General features: G+C 36.5%; 3 protein-coding genes across 5 annotated transcripts in view; all 3 read left to right on the top strand.

Moving 5' to 3' along the window:
• Positions 1 to 12,049, top strand: part of tei (teiresias) — a 137,370-nt gene extending 125,321 nt beyond the window's left edge. The window contains exons 10-11 of the mRNA XM_066398119.1: positions 11,178 to 11,356; positions 11,783 to 12,049. Of these exons, the coding sequence (XP_066254216.1) occupies positions 11,178 to 11,356; positions 11,783 to 12,040 (437 nt within the window). The 3' untranslated portion in view covers positions 12,041 to 12,049. The remainder of the gene's footprint in view (positions 1 to 11,177; positions 11,357 to 11,782) is intronic.
• Positions 1 to 14,759, top strand: part of LOC136414229 (catalase-like) — a 260,265-nt gene that overhangs the window by 136,358 nt on the left and 109,148 nt on the right. The gene's annotated exons all lie outside the window — the stretch shown is intronic.
• On the top strand, positions 12,545 to 14,723 carry Seipin (lipid droplet biogenesis associated protein seipin). 2 transcript variants are annotated; one of them, XM_066398124.1, is made up of 7 exons: positions 12,545 to 12,995; positions 13,045 to 13,208; positions 13,261 to 13,463; positions 13,519 to 13,657; positions 13,711 to 13,833; positions 14,335 to 14,409; positions 14,596 to 14,618. In XM_066398124.1, the coding sequence occupies exons 1-7, from the start codon at positions 12,706 to 12,708 to the stop codon at positions 14,601 to 14,603; spliced, it is 1,002 nt and encodes a 333-aa protein (XP_066254221.1). In that variant the 5' UTR covers positions 12,545 to 12,705; the 3' UTR covers positions 14,604 to 14,618. The 2 variants fall into 2 exon arrangements, with proteins under 2 accessions (XP_066254221.1, XP_066254220.1); XM_066398123.1 differs by having other exon boundaries at positions 14,335 to 14,723.

Genomic DNA, 14,759 nt, shown 5'->3' with positions numbered 1-14,759 from the left:
GGGTTGATTAGAGACTGGAAAGTTCTAGGATATCGACAGGTCTTGACTGAAGTTTGGAGTTCCATAAAGATACTAAACCGGTAATTGGAAATTAAGTTGTTAATGTTTGATTGACTTTGTCGAAGTGGTGATTGTAGATTCAGGAAATAATTAAGTTTGGGCGTAACAATGTGAGTTTGCTGGAGTATAAGCAAGCGGGGCCTTTCTTGCCCAAATTAGGAGTTTCTCGAAGGTCTTCAGAGGATAATTTCTTAACCGGAATATTAACACGTTCTTAAGGAAGCTATTAGGCATGCAAAACTTTACTAAATCTGCTTCACCTAAAAATGTGAGAAAATGCCATATTACTTTTATTTCTTGAGTTATGGCGTTCGACCGTGTTTAACGTCATACGCACCTGTGAAATGAACGCTGGACTTAGCCTCTGCCTGTTTGCACGAAGCCTGGAGTTTGAGGAACTTCCAGGTTGCAAAATCCATTATAAGCTTCATGGTTACTGGCGTGACAAATCTGGATGTAAATATTTACATCCAGATTTATCAAATTAAGGGTATAACCTAGTACACGATGTTCCTAATCCTAAATCCCTTCAGGAAGACTGTTCTGCTGGATAAAGGGTCTAATTTAATGCTCTTGTATTTTTTTGTTAGATAAAACTTTGAAATTTATCGACTTTAAATTTGGGCAATATTTTTCATGGTAGAATGCCCTGCGGGCCAGGACCATATTTCGTCAACATGGTCGAGAAGGTGGGCCACTCGGGCATAAATTTTAATTGCCCTTGCAACTTTAGATATACAGGGCGTCCGTTTCTGGAACTCAACCATAGGGATCCCGGTAACCATAAAAGATACGATGTGCATTCGTAAACTCTCAATTACGCAACTTTGCCCCAATTTGACCAACCTCGTATCTTTTATGGCCACTACGATCCCCATTGTCGAGCCCCAGAAACAGACTTCCTATGTATGAGGTTTTTCCGGTTTTTTGTTCCAGGTTTTTACGGAGGGGGGGCATAAGGCTTAATCCTAGCTTTCTTTATTCTTAAGCCACATGTAGGCAGTTTTAACGAAGCGGGCCAAATGCCTCGTTTCTATTGCACCCTTGACGGGCAATTGTTATGCGAACGACATATGAAGTGGTTTCTAGCCACGTAGAAAAGCGTTTTCTAGGCAAAAGAGCCAAAGCGAACGAGGTCTTCCTCCATTAGCATACGTAAAAAGATAGCTACGACTACGAGGGAAATCTGCTGGGACTTGGAGTGCTTGTTTGGCAAATTTGGCGCCAATTCAGCGTCCACGAGTGTAGTTCGTGTCGTTTATATTCGCATCACAGGGACGGCCATTGCCGCCAAATCAAATCAGAATCCGCCATTCGCAGGCCGGGAATATTAAGTAATCTCTTGGCCGGAGCTCGAGGGGTGATGGATCCGGCTTACAACCGAATTAAAGTTTGATAGCGTAGGAGATTTGGGGAATTACCCGAGCCATGCACTTTTCTTTGCAAGGACGGGATTTCGATGATGAAATTTTTATTGCTTACTTGCTATTTACCTGTCGGAAGAAATACCTTCCTCCTTTCGTGGCATGGATAAATTATCATTTGTCTCGACGAACAAGCAGTTAAATTATATTCCCAACAGAACGACATTATTTGTTATTTTTAAGGGCGAGAAAACTTCCCCTTTCTCTACATAATAATCTTCACCAAAAGCGTCTCGCCCTGATATTAATAATTTCTTAATCCCCAATTTCGCCCGGCTTTAATATTAACTATCCGGGTCCGTCCCGGGTACGTTCCTCAAATTGAGACACGTTTAGGGACAAATTTACAAAATCTCGGCACATTTCGGGTTCTTAATTTTTAATTAAGATCTAAGGCACAAACAGCCTCTGAGGGTCGAGTCATTAAATTTTCAGGGATGTCAAATTTGGGGTGGATTATTTAGGGAATGGAGAGAGAACGCTTGTAATCAGCAGAAATATATTTTCTTCAAACTGAAACCCGAATTAAATTCGTTTTGTGCGGTTTGAAAACTCCTAACCTTAATCTGCCAGTGTTCGGTATTAATATTCTAATAGTACCTAACAATACATCCTGTTACCCGCTTCAAGTTTGTAGGTTTCTTTCTGCAACGTTGACACTTTTAATCAAAATAATCTATGGCCTTAAGGCGATGTTCTGACTTTCTTTCCCATATTGGGACTGAAGTCTCACATGTTCAGCAGGTCAGACTTTCCTACTCATGATTAAGGTGCCTGAGGTAAATTCTAAACGTGACATAACTGCAAATTTAGTATGTATTGTGACTTCTCTGAATGTTTATGGTTTACATCTTCAGGAAGTCAAAAAATATTAACTATACGTAAAACGTTACTGTGACGTTACTATGACGTTACTGTGACGTTACTATGACGTTACTATGACGTTACTGTGACGTTTCTACGACGTTACTAATCATTTTTTCCCCTCTCTGTTACATTGTAGGCTTCTAAATTTTATGCCGAGCAATGGCTTCCAATATTTGACTAAATCACGGCTAACGTCATTTTAACATTGCAAGGACTGAGAAATTAATTTTCATCGTATTTGAGAGCAAATTTAAAGATTCCCAACTCTCATAAAAGTCTAATATTCGACAATAAATAAAGTGAGTTCCCAATAGCAGACCCTTTCATATGCGTTCCAGGCAAAAAGCCTTATAGCCTTTTATGGAAATGAAACTAGAAATAATACGCTCCCTTTGGGGCTGAAAAAAATCCGAATCGGACCATTATTTTTCAATAGACAGTGAGGTACTCGGTTATTCGTTTTCGGGATATGAAATATTCGGGATTCCTGCTGACCCCGTTCCGCCACTTAAATAGGAAATAAAAAGGCCCTTTTCGGCGGTCCATCTGTCAGATATCTGTAGCTGAATAATGGAAGTTTTGCATAACAGCCAGTCGGTCGGGCTATATGAGTTTTAAGTACAGCTTTTGACCATTTTGCCGCAGTTGGAAACGAGCTTTAAATACTGTTGTTACATAAATATGGTGTTGAAGTGAGTTTAGGTAATATGCGAACATATTTAAATGCAGATTAGCGAAAATAACATGAGAGAAAATGCGTCAATGTAAAGTTAATTACTTAGTAAAACTTAACTCATTTTCATTCTCAGGTGAGATAGATGATGCATCAGTTTGTTACGTTCCTGGAACGTCATATCTACTCATTGAAAATTAGGAAAACACAAACCTTTCACGAATAAATATGACGTTTTTCTGACGTTTCCACAACATGCTATTTTGCAATGTCACAAACAAGTATTATTATGTTACGTAATTACAGACACGTAGTTTGCAACGCAACGTTGTAACTAGTTATTAGTAGGAAGTAACATCACTCAATTTACTTTTCATGTGTCTTAATGTTAAGTGAGTACAGTATTAATGTCAATAAATTACGTATATAAAATTACGCTGACATTGTACTATCACAAAGCCACTTTTATGATTGCAGAAGGTCGCATTTGAGTGTTTTCAACGTCACAGAGCGTAAACCTCCATTACTCCAAACTGGGCTCTCTCTCAAATTAGTTATTATTTGTTCCCTCAGTTCTCAAAATTCATTTCTTAGAGACAATAACAAATTCAAATGCCTTATTCAAAGCATAAAGACTAATTAGGAGGCGGAACGCCAGAAATAGAAACTCAATTTCATCAAAGCTCTCTCCATTATCGTCGACGTTCCTATCTTTGCCATTCAAATTCAGCTTCCAGTTTATTACTGATGACAATATCCCTGGATAATAATTATTGCCATATTATACAGGACGGTGCTCATTATTCTCCGAGAAACGAATTTACAGCTCTCATATGCCACCGTCTAAAGCTCGTTTTTCCGGAAGCCCGGAAGCTCGATTGATATACGAGAGGATTTCTGGCCTGGAAACTAGAAACCGTATTTGTGCAATAGTCAGGTCTAATTATTCGCTTTAGGAAATTTAAGAGTGTTTAACGACGGAAAAAATTATAGGGACGCCGTCGATTTCCTGGGCCGGAAGGGGGAGCATAAAGCTCCCTTAAACTGTACGCAGCCGGAATTCCTGGTGAAAATAAATTATCTGGCATTAGAATGGCTAAATTGCCTTTTATTTGTCAGTGAGAATACCATTATGTCCAGAAAAGTGCTTAAGCTTGAGGGTAGCAATAAGCACAGAAATGTCTCAGTTATTATTTCAAACATGTATGAAATAAGCTTTAAAGCTCATCTCCTTCATCGCTCTAAACATTGAAGTCAACTTTAGTTAGGAAGCGATTTTTCGCGGGGAGTAATTGAAGTTTTTGTACGTGTTAAAATTCCCATAAAGGCCTGAAGAAATATGGAAATTACAAAATTCGTCGCCTTTATCGCTCTAAACATTGAAGTCGCCTCCAATTTGACAGGGGTTTTTCGTCGCGAAAAATTGGAGTTATGTACTGGATAAATGTGTCTAAAAACGTTGCTTTTTATGCATGCAATAAAGTATAGTTCAGGACAAATTTTGTTATGAATGAAATATGGATTGATGAAATATGGATATTAGAAAATTCATCGCTCTCCATGTTGAAGTCAACTTCAATTATTTGAAAGCGGTTTTTCGTGATGAAAAATCGAAGATTTCTTCAGTTTAAAGGTGTCTAAAAATATCGCTATTCATGTATGCAACAATAGTTAAGCTAATTTTTTATAGGGGATCTGGTAAAATATTTAAAATAGAAAATTCTCCTCCTTAATCGTTCCGAAAGTTGAAGTTAACTTTCATTTGAAAGCTGTTTTTTGTGACAAAAACGAATTTTTGTACTGATTAAATGTGTTCACAAACTTCACTTTTTGTGCAAGCAACCATTCAATATATTTCAGAGTAATTTTTATCATAGAACTGTTGAAATATGAAAATTAAAAAAATATTCTTCTTTAGCGCCCTAAATATTGATGTCGACTCCAAGTTAAACGCGGGTTTTAACACGAAATATTAAATTTGTTGTACTTGGCCAGTCAAAAATGGTTAAAAAGCCTTATTTTCCATGCATTCAACAGGGTTAAGGTAAGAATAAGTTTTATAAAAATTTTGTGAAATTCAAGAATTGGCAAATTCATCCCCTTTATCCATCTGAACCGTAAAGTTAAACGCTATTTTTAGCGATTAATTTTTCAAGTGTTGTAGAGGTCTGAAAACATAGCTTTTTATGCATACAACGAGGTATAGTTCGGGGTAGTACTTCTTAGAAATGTGACGAAAGATGAACAGTTGAATTAGTAATTCGGGTCTATAATGGCCAAATGTGTCTGAAAACTTCCTTTTATATATAACGTCCAGTGGAATTTTTACTGAAATCCACTGATTAAACAATTAGAAAATCCCTTTCTTCATGGGTTTAGACATACAGTGTATTCAGTTTCATTCCGAAAATTCCGTATTTACTCTCTTGAAAAGAGGCCCAAAACAGGACTATCAACATTACCGGTACAATGCATTTGCACACGTCACGTCCACCCGAAACTTTCAAGCTTTGTGGTTTAAATTACACACAATCCACTTTCCGGGGATTATTTATTTAAACCCCGGTTCGCACATGCATTGTTACATTACATTTTTCCCCAGGAAATACGTGCGAATAATGGGCGAAAGTCGATCTTATTCGCAGCTTAAATTTCAAGGTTTTAAGGCCCTTTCGTGCATTCTAAGGGGCTTGTTGAATTGCGTGTTGAATCGAAGCGTTTATATGGGAAGGCGAAGTATCATATGTGATTCGGTTATGAATGGGCTTGATTGTTGCGTGTGCAGTTGGGCTAGTTAGGACAGTATGGATGTAAACCGCTGGAAAATACGCTCGTAAAAGTAAATGGTGGGTGTTATCGGGGTTTATGCAACAATGGAGAGTATTAATTTATTTGGCGCCTCAACGGGACGTTTTCTTTTAGGGTTTTAGTCGTAAAAAATAAGCCATCACATCTGCAGTTACTCTCATAAAAGTTTTTCGTTTAAAGCAGAAATTTTGATCCAGATCGAAATGCTTCTTGTACTGTACAAAAATTCGTGAGCACTTCAAACCATACACTATCGTTTTGCTTTCACTCCACTTCGTCGTGTAAGTCTCGAATAGACAATTGTCCTCCCAACTTTAAAAATAAGCCACTCGAAAGCAAATAACTTCAAAGCCGAAACTCAAATAACGACCTGCCATGTGCAATTTAATTTCCTTTGTCGAGTCTTCTCAGGTATTTTCTTCTTATCGAGTTCTCCTACTCACAATGTAACGGAGAAACCCTAAAAAACACACCCCTAATGGCTTATTACAATCGTTGCACGTTGCTGATGCTTCAGCTAGAATTTTTTCGGTGTCTGTTCAAAATTTTTGGGGTTTTTGTGAAGAAATAATCACCCTCAGAGACAATTGTTGCAGAGAAAAGTAAGATATCCCGCAGGCAAGATTAGACTCAGAGGTACTTAATTCCCAGTCACGATTATCCGGCCATAGTCGGAGTCCCACTTTAGAAATGCAAACCGTTTTAACAAAATTGGTCCATGTATCTTGTTTTATCTTAACGTTTCGCTTAATTACTTCCGTCCCAAAAAGTGAGAACAATTGCTGCTGCGGTGCTGATTAGCTCCTCTGTCTTAATGCCCGAATTCTTTCCGATAAAGTCGAGCAAAGGAGTGTGCCTTGAATTTTTAGATCTAATCAAACAGCATTAAAATACGGAGAAATGTCTATTAAAGATCGTTAAGATGCAAATCATAGAAGTAATGCATAGGACACTACGCCACCTAGTGCAGATCTGGGTCCCTTACGAAACTGTATGGCTAGATGGCGCCACGTTCATCATATCGCAATTAATTGCAGTAACTCTCTACATCTTTAAGTTCATTTAATTATAATTGAAATTTTGCTTCATTCTGTGTCTCAGTTATAGTTTACACAACGTCATTCTCACACGTAACACAGACGTTGTGTCAATTTTTTATGTCCATAGAACCTATTCACAATACTTTAAGCCTAGAAACGTGAGCAAAACTCAGTAGAAACCATATGAACAAATCTCATTTATTGAACGAAATCGAGCATAAATTACGTTGGGACAATGTTCCAAAAATAAATTACATTGTAACGTTACATATAAATATTTCATATTGTCCACGAAACGTGCTTTTTTGCTTCGTTTGAAGCCTTTTGCATAACTTCTAATTTATAACATAACGTTGTATTTGGGCGGTATCAACACCATATACGCGTAATTCAGTATGTTTGCCTCAAAAACTTGTTCATTTCGTTTATTCATTTCAATTATTTTTTGCGAAATGCAACATCACGCGCAGGTCATATTAAGATCAAGAAATGACGTTAATAATACGTATCTAAAATTACTTTGCATTGGACTTCACTGTAAAGCCAATTTTCTTTGTTTGAACAACGCCGTCTTTAAGTGATCTCTACGTTACCTTAAAAGATATATCTACAATTATTTACTAAAAATAGTTAAGATGAAAAATGTAATCTTTTTGCATAAAAACCATTTTGAAATCAAAAGAGTTTTCATTTCATTTTCTACTTTCAAACTGATTTTCATGCGACTTAACGTCTCGTATAGGTAGTTTAAGGCCAAGATACGACATATCTAAAATTGCATTGAAATTGGGCTAGCTTACATAGACAGCTTCTCGATTTGCGATGTCTGAACAACGTCGCATTTAAGTGATTGCAAAACTAGTATTACGGAAATTTTGATATATTTTTCTAATTTCCGATTTTTATTTCATTTCCTGCATCATAACATTATCTGTAGATGGTATTAACGTCATGTAATGATGTATCTGAAGTTGCATCAGTATTGCGCTGTATTTCAACGCTAGCTTTCTTTGTTTGAGTAACGTCGTATTTAGGTGATTTCAATGTAACCTTAGGATATCTGGAAGTGCCTACTTAAAATTATTAAAATGCCTATTGCGATCATTTATGTTTCGCTTCATCTCCTGATTTCAAATTGATTTCTGCGATATTCGAGCAATGTTGCATTTAAGTAATTTCAACGTCAAAACTCCCTGTCTACACTTATTGCCTGTTCAAAATCATCAAGACCTAAATTATGTTCAATTTTCTATATTTTATTTTCCGATTTTAAATTGACTATTCATACATTTTAACGCCATGTATGAGTAATATTATCATCAAGTAATGCTCTATCTAAAATTCCATTAACATAGGGCTGTTGCAATTCAAGTTTTCTTGATTTGAATAGCATTGCACTTAAGTAATTTACTCGTCACATTCGAACAGCCCTAGTTTCACACATATTCCAAAACTTGTAAAAGTATACACAAAGCAATAATTTCGCCACAGTCCTTGCCTTTGCTACTTCATTGCATTTCCCCTATTAGATTGGATTAGAAGCTCTAAAGGGATAAAGGAGGATCATTTAAGTCTGAAACGTTCCAATTTGGAAACTTTTTCGAGCCAAAAGCTTATTACGACGAAAGATTGGGCGCGGAGACATTCGCCCATAAAACTTTTTATAACAAGTCGTAAACAGCCATTAAGACTCCTCTCTTTGATAAAAAAATTAATCCCGGCCTGAATGCTGTGCATCATCTTCCCACTTTCGCCACCGGAAACGATCGCGACAGGAATAATTATACTTTAAAATCCCTGGTGATGCGAATTATAAAACCGCAACGGCAAATAAATTGAGATTCTCAATAATCAGCAACCAGAGAGTTGCATTTGTGCCTGAAGTCAATTTGCATCTAAATTCCTAATTATAGAATTTTTTATGTCAGATGAGACCGTGAGTAACACAGGCATATTCATTGGAAATTGTTAATCAAACGTGCAGCGCAGACAACGTTTCAACATCGCAATTCGCTCCCATAACGAATTACATTAGCCTAGCAGATATAACAGGAACAAGTGGGGGGTGTAACCGCGATTATAAATTCCCAATTTAACCGGAGACGAGGATTTATGTAACTGGGTTTCGGCTTTGGAACCGAATGGTATGAAGATTACATCCGCATTATATGTCAGCACGTGTAACAACCACTAGTCTCAGGTTTAAAACTGTGCCCGAATCACATGAGAGGGTGTGCCTTGGGAACAGAGCCGCTTTGATGTTTAGACCGATGAGGGTCGAGAGTTTTACAACTTTGATTTGAAAATGTAGAAATGTGTCGCTTGGATGAAAATATGGTACGTGCATTACCGTTTTAGGATTCAAGGAGATGAAATTGTGTTTTATTGATATAAAAAATCACAATGTTTTTTTAACTGACAGTGGCGTGCGAGGCGTAGCTTTGAAGCTAAATGAATAATCAAACCCCATGATAAGCCAATGATTTTTTGACAGTTTGAAGCTGTAAGTTTCTTTTACTAACAAAAAAATCACACGTACATAATTGTTAATGTTACTCAAGGAAAACGTTCAATGCGAGTATTTACACATTTAGAACTTTGTCATCTCTCAAGGGCCCTACGAGGTGCGGTTTCAGGGCCGAGTCTGTAAATCCAATTTTTATCGGAGATTTTGTGTTTGAAAAGTTTCTAAGTTTTCTTTAAGTAACAGTTAGTGACGTGTGATGCCAGATTTCAGTCTCAAGAATGCAACATAAACATTTGTAGAGATTTTTGAAAAGTCAGAAAATTTGTCAATTGAAAATTTTCGTTATGATTTTTCAGAAATACAGGGCTTTAAGTTTTTTTACAAAAAATACAAATATCCTTTTTTTATTTTAACAGATAATAGCGTGTGAAGAAAGGGTTCAAATCTAATTATGTGAGATGGATTTTAGTTTTTAAAATTCAAGAACCTTGAAAACCAATGATCTCTTAGTACTTTTTATTATCAGAAAGAATTTCGCTATTTTTGCTCTGAAATCAGGGATATAAGTGTTTCAAACTTAATACAATACACAATATAAACATATTTAGATTGGAGAGGTTTTAGAAATGTTCAGGTTTCCTCATTTGAAAATGCCTCATATTACGCCACTGTTTTTTTCCAGAAATGAGAAGCTTTACGTTTATTACTCCCGGGAACAGAGTCACATCACAGACAGCTGCAAAGAAATCACAGCGCTTTATTATTTAGATCGACGAGGGACGCGAGTTTTAGAATTGCCGGAACATTAGTAGTTTATTCTTCATTCTCCATTTAACAGATCAGTGTTTTACATTGCAACGTATATATCACCTTTATGAAGTCTTTCAAAATCAAATCCATCCTTCTCCCTTTGACAAAATGGCTTCTAATAGGGAAACATGTCGATAAACCCACCCCAAACCAAATCGTGCAAACAGCAGATTTCCGATCGCATTTCCATATATCGCGTTCCAGTCGGAATGAGGCTTTCGGTGTGAATTACTGGTCTGCCTCTGGATAATAATCCAGAGCCGATATTATACGTGCGGCCATAGTCGTTATTTCCAAAGTCAATTTACACCCGTCAAATCAGAGGGAGATAGCATCGGATGGTATACGAGTACGGCGTTATTGCGGTCCTATTGGAATCGACAAAACGAGAGTGCCTATTTGTTTCCAGGATTTTTCGAATTAAAAGTCGATAATTTATCGACCATAAAAGCCTAAATCTGGATCGATATCAGCGGCAAATGACGTGGAAACTTTGGTCGATAACTCATAGACTCGCTTTTGTATCCGACCAAAGGTGAAGCAATAAAGAAAGGGTGCTGGGAATTCCAACCCCCATAATTCTCTGGCGTTCTGTACTCCGGTTATTAAGTGTTTCGTTTTGTTACGTTCCAACTTATAACTATGTATGAGGGGCTTTGTTGTGGCAGTAATTTAAGAAGAGATACATTAATTACTCCCGCATTGTTCGCGCAAATATGAAGGGAGACAAAAAGCGGCAGTGCATTGGGAATTGCTTGCTAGTTACTGCCCTTAATCTTGAATAATTTGAGAAATTTAACAACGTTGAAAAGAGAGGAATCTAAAACAAGTCATTAAAGTCGCAATTGAGCCTCAGATAAGTCCCGGTTTAGGTTTAATAGAAAGCTTTGCATGCTGAATAGTACCCTTGGGAGTGGAGCAGTTTCCATTGTAGCAAAGGACCCGAATTCTGTTTTGTTCCAGCTTTGAAATACCTATTATTAAGTTAATAATCTAGAAATTTAGTGGGGGTTTTCTTATTGTTGCAGGATGGCCCACGGTGACTCCGACAAACAAAAGTATAACAGCGGTGTCCGGGCAACCTTTAACGTTGACCATGGAATTCTGTGCCAATCCCCCGTATAATAAGGTGTTTTGGATAGCCAAAAACCAGAAGGTTTACAGGCCTGGGGATGCTGATAAGACCATTATCGCCTATGGCATTACCGTGAGCAAGAAAAATGTTTTGGGTGTTGTGTTTTGGGGTGCATTATTTTTTGGGTGGGAGAAATTTAATTAGGAGAAAAGAGTAGGCATTTTCATTGATAATATGGCTGTCTCTTTTTGTTTTCGAGATATTTTAGATTTTATGGAGACATTATTCTCATTTTAATTAAGTGGGTTCGTTTCGATTTAATATTATAAGCTCGATTTTTCCCATTGAAAGACCCTATATAGGGACAGTTTAACAATAAACAGTGCCTGTCTTTCTTCGTTTTCGAGATATTCGAGGCTTGAAAAAAATCATAAACTGAATTTTTTTCTTTAATTTTTTTTGTAATTTTATCATTTGTTTTCCAAATAGTAAACAATTTCTCATGTACATAAACATTCGAAGATTCCATGTAGAGAATCTACACTGAATTTTTTGCAGAACACATCAAACTCCCATTGTCATCAAGCGGTACTTTTCCTGACAAAAGTAACGACAACTGATACCGGGGAATACAACTTCATAGTCCGATCCCCCCTTGGCCTCGCCGAGGGCTCCTTTTTCGTGAATATGACCTACGCAAGCGGCTACAATGTGCCCCAAATCGAAACATCGGCCTCATCATGCGACCTCCCCCGGATAGTCTTAACTACAATTTACCTAAATGTGATTCTTTCATTGATATTAATAAATTGTTAATTTTTTTGACTGATTAGTTTTATTGAGGATAGTTCTTTATACAACATGCATATGTAATGTATTTATATTGATATTGAACTACTCATAGAGAGATAAGGTCCCATACGATGTTCATCACCTTTTATAAAGTACCTAAAAAGGAGTTTTGAGGGAGGGAAACGATGAACTACAGTGAAGATTCATCGTTTGCTTCTGATGCAAATAATTTTGAAAAATAATGAATATAAAATATATAATTTTTTAATGTATAGTTTTCTATGTTGTTTTGCAAAAATGTAAAAATTTGTTAATAGGCGGAGCTTAAATGTATAAATAAATGTAAGGATTATCAAATAAAAATATTCGTCCAAAAAGTTCTTTATTTCGTACCTTATTAACTATAAAATTTACATTCTCTACATTCATCATGTCTGAAAATTTCTACTCCAAATACACTGCACAAGTTCCATCTTATCCAATTGAAACAAAAATGTCAATACCTGACGCTCAAAGTTAACCCCACTTTTCTCGCCTTAACATTTTGACCTCCAACCAAAGATTACCCTAATTTTTACTAAGATAAACCCATTATCTAAAAAACTAAAGTCCAAACCCAATGTACTATCATGCGTCTAGATAGTATAACTTCAGTTTAATCACTACTCCAATTGCTGTCAGCTCTTAGGATGTCCGCAATATTCAATACAGTCAAAGGCGTCTACCATTTGGGCCCCCGAGAGTACATTCGACAACGACTAAAACTACCAATAATAAAGTTCATTTATGACACCATAGATTTGTACAAAACTAGAACTCAAACTGGAGTTAATAGCGTTAAGGAAATATTAATTCGGGGTACTGTAATAGCGCTAATCACAACCATACTTGTGTGGCTCTCCATTCTCATGTATGTGGCATTTTACTATGTTTACGTCCCCAGCATTAAGCATGAAAGACCTGTGCATTTAAAGTTCAAGTAAGTATTCATTTTACAATTTTATTAGTTTTTAATGAGGTGCACATAGGCCTTGCGGGGCCACATACAACTGCAACTCTGAGAAAGGCATGTGCAGCTTTCCATCCGCGCACGTACAACTCACATCTCGACAACAGTTATTAATGATGGGCCAGCCTTATAAAGTGTCTCTAGATTTGGATATGCCAGAATCACCTACAAATCGAGAGTTAGGTAGCTTGAAATTAGCTCTGTTAAAGCAGGGTTGTAGCATTCAGTTTTATAGGTATGTTCATGGTTTGTGTGGACTTCAGAGCAAGTGGTGGAGAAACACTAGCAAACTCATGCAGATCTACAATGCTGCACTATAAAAGCAGTCTTTTAGATACTCTCTATAAGATTGTTTTTATTCCTTTCTTCATATTTGGATCTTCAGAGGAAAAGCAGATAGTTCATGTCGAACTTTTTAGTGATTATGAGGAGTCTAAAGTGAAGCTCATTGATCTGTTAAAGCATTTTTGTTTAATTTGCCTTATACTTGTAGTATAAACCTGTAACAGACATTTATGTTGAAATTCAGTCAAGGCATATAGAAATTTACTCTGCTAAATTCTCAGTTAATGCGGAATTTTCTGGTCTAAGATATGTGATGTTCAATTGGCCGATTTTGTCTGCAGCTTTAGGTATGAATGGTTCAGCACTAATTAAAACATTTTTTTTTTTTGTGGCTTTTCAGGTATAACAGCTAACTTATTCTTCATTGCAATCTCCTGCCTAATTAGCTGGTACCAGATAATTAACTCTGATGAATATTTAAACTTTATAGATTCCAATACCAATCTAGATATTTTTGATAACGGTAAGTGGTTAATATTGTTGGGTGGTGGTGTTAAATGTTTTCATATGATTGTTTTCTAACGATAATTGTTACACAGGAAACGGAGTTTTAATAACCCGGTCAAAGGTTTTTTTGTTCGATATGTTTTATTGTAGTTCCCTTGTTTTCATTCAGGTTGGAGGTCGGTGAGGAAATTGCTTTTACGGCCTCATTTGTCACTGTTTTTGTGCCTTAAAGCGGTGCGATTTCTAGAAAAAACTCCCTATGACAAGTGGTTTGATTTTTCTCTGGTAGGCAGGAAATTAAAATGTTCAGCGTGTAATAGAGCCATATGCGAGAAGCACAGGAAGTTCTCCTGCAGCGAGTGCGCTAAATGGCTGTAGTTTGGTTGTTGTTATTGTTGTATTATCAATAAATTAGTGATAATTAATTTAGTTAGTGTGTTTAATTTTACTTATCCGAAAAAACATTAAAAACTTGTTCGTTTCTTGTGAGTTTAGACGTATGTTTTATTGCCTGCAGATTCCGATTCTTCATTTGAGGAAGACAAATCTTCAGGAATTCGTCGAAGACACGAGTTGATTGAAAACATAAAAAGTACAGTAGATGATTCTTAAAGTTTATTCTGATAATTTCCATATGAAGTATATTTGAGATGTTAAATTAATATTGTTTATCAGTTCCATTCAAATGTTGTTGTAACGTCATAATCTCCACGTCAACATGAGGAATAATTACAGTTTTTAATTAATTATGTTTGTTGTTAAAATGTTATTTTTAAAGGTTCCTAAGAAAGCGTCGGTGCCGCAGTATAGCGTCAGTAATACTTTCCAAAGTCGACCATGGCCTTGCTTACCGCTGCTTAAAAATTTTGTGAATGTAAAATACATCGGGTAACTTTTTTAGTGGCCGCTATACGGATCACGCTTTCGTAAGAAATCCAAGCT

Source organism: Euwallacea similis, chromosome 17 (assembly GCF_039881205.1).
Source record: "Euwallacea similis isolate ESF13 chromosome 17, ESF131.1, whole genome shotgun sequence".
Classification (NCBI taxonomy): domain Eukaryota; kingdom Metazoa; phylum Arthropoda; class Insecta; order Coleoptera; family Curculionidae; genus Euwallacea; species Euwallacea similis.
This window is presented reverse-complemented; position numbering and strand designations above follow the sequence as displayed.

What these genes read in the sequence shown, in the direction of transcription:
- Seipin (XM_066398123.1), top strand. Translation starts at nt 12,706, where the DNA reads ATGTCCGCAATATTCAATACAGTCAAAGGCGTCTACCATTTGGGCCCC. An exon ending in CCTGTGCATTTAAAGTTCAA is followed by an intron (nt 12,996 to 13,044) that starts GTAAGTATTCAT and finishes AGGTGCACATAG; the next exon opens with GCCTTGCGGGGCCACATACA. An exon ending in ACCTACAAATCGAGAGTTAG is followed by an intron (nt 13,209 to 13,260) that starts GTAGCTTGAAAT and finishes TCAGTTTTATAG; the next exon opens with GTATGTTCATGGTTTGTGTG.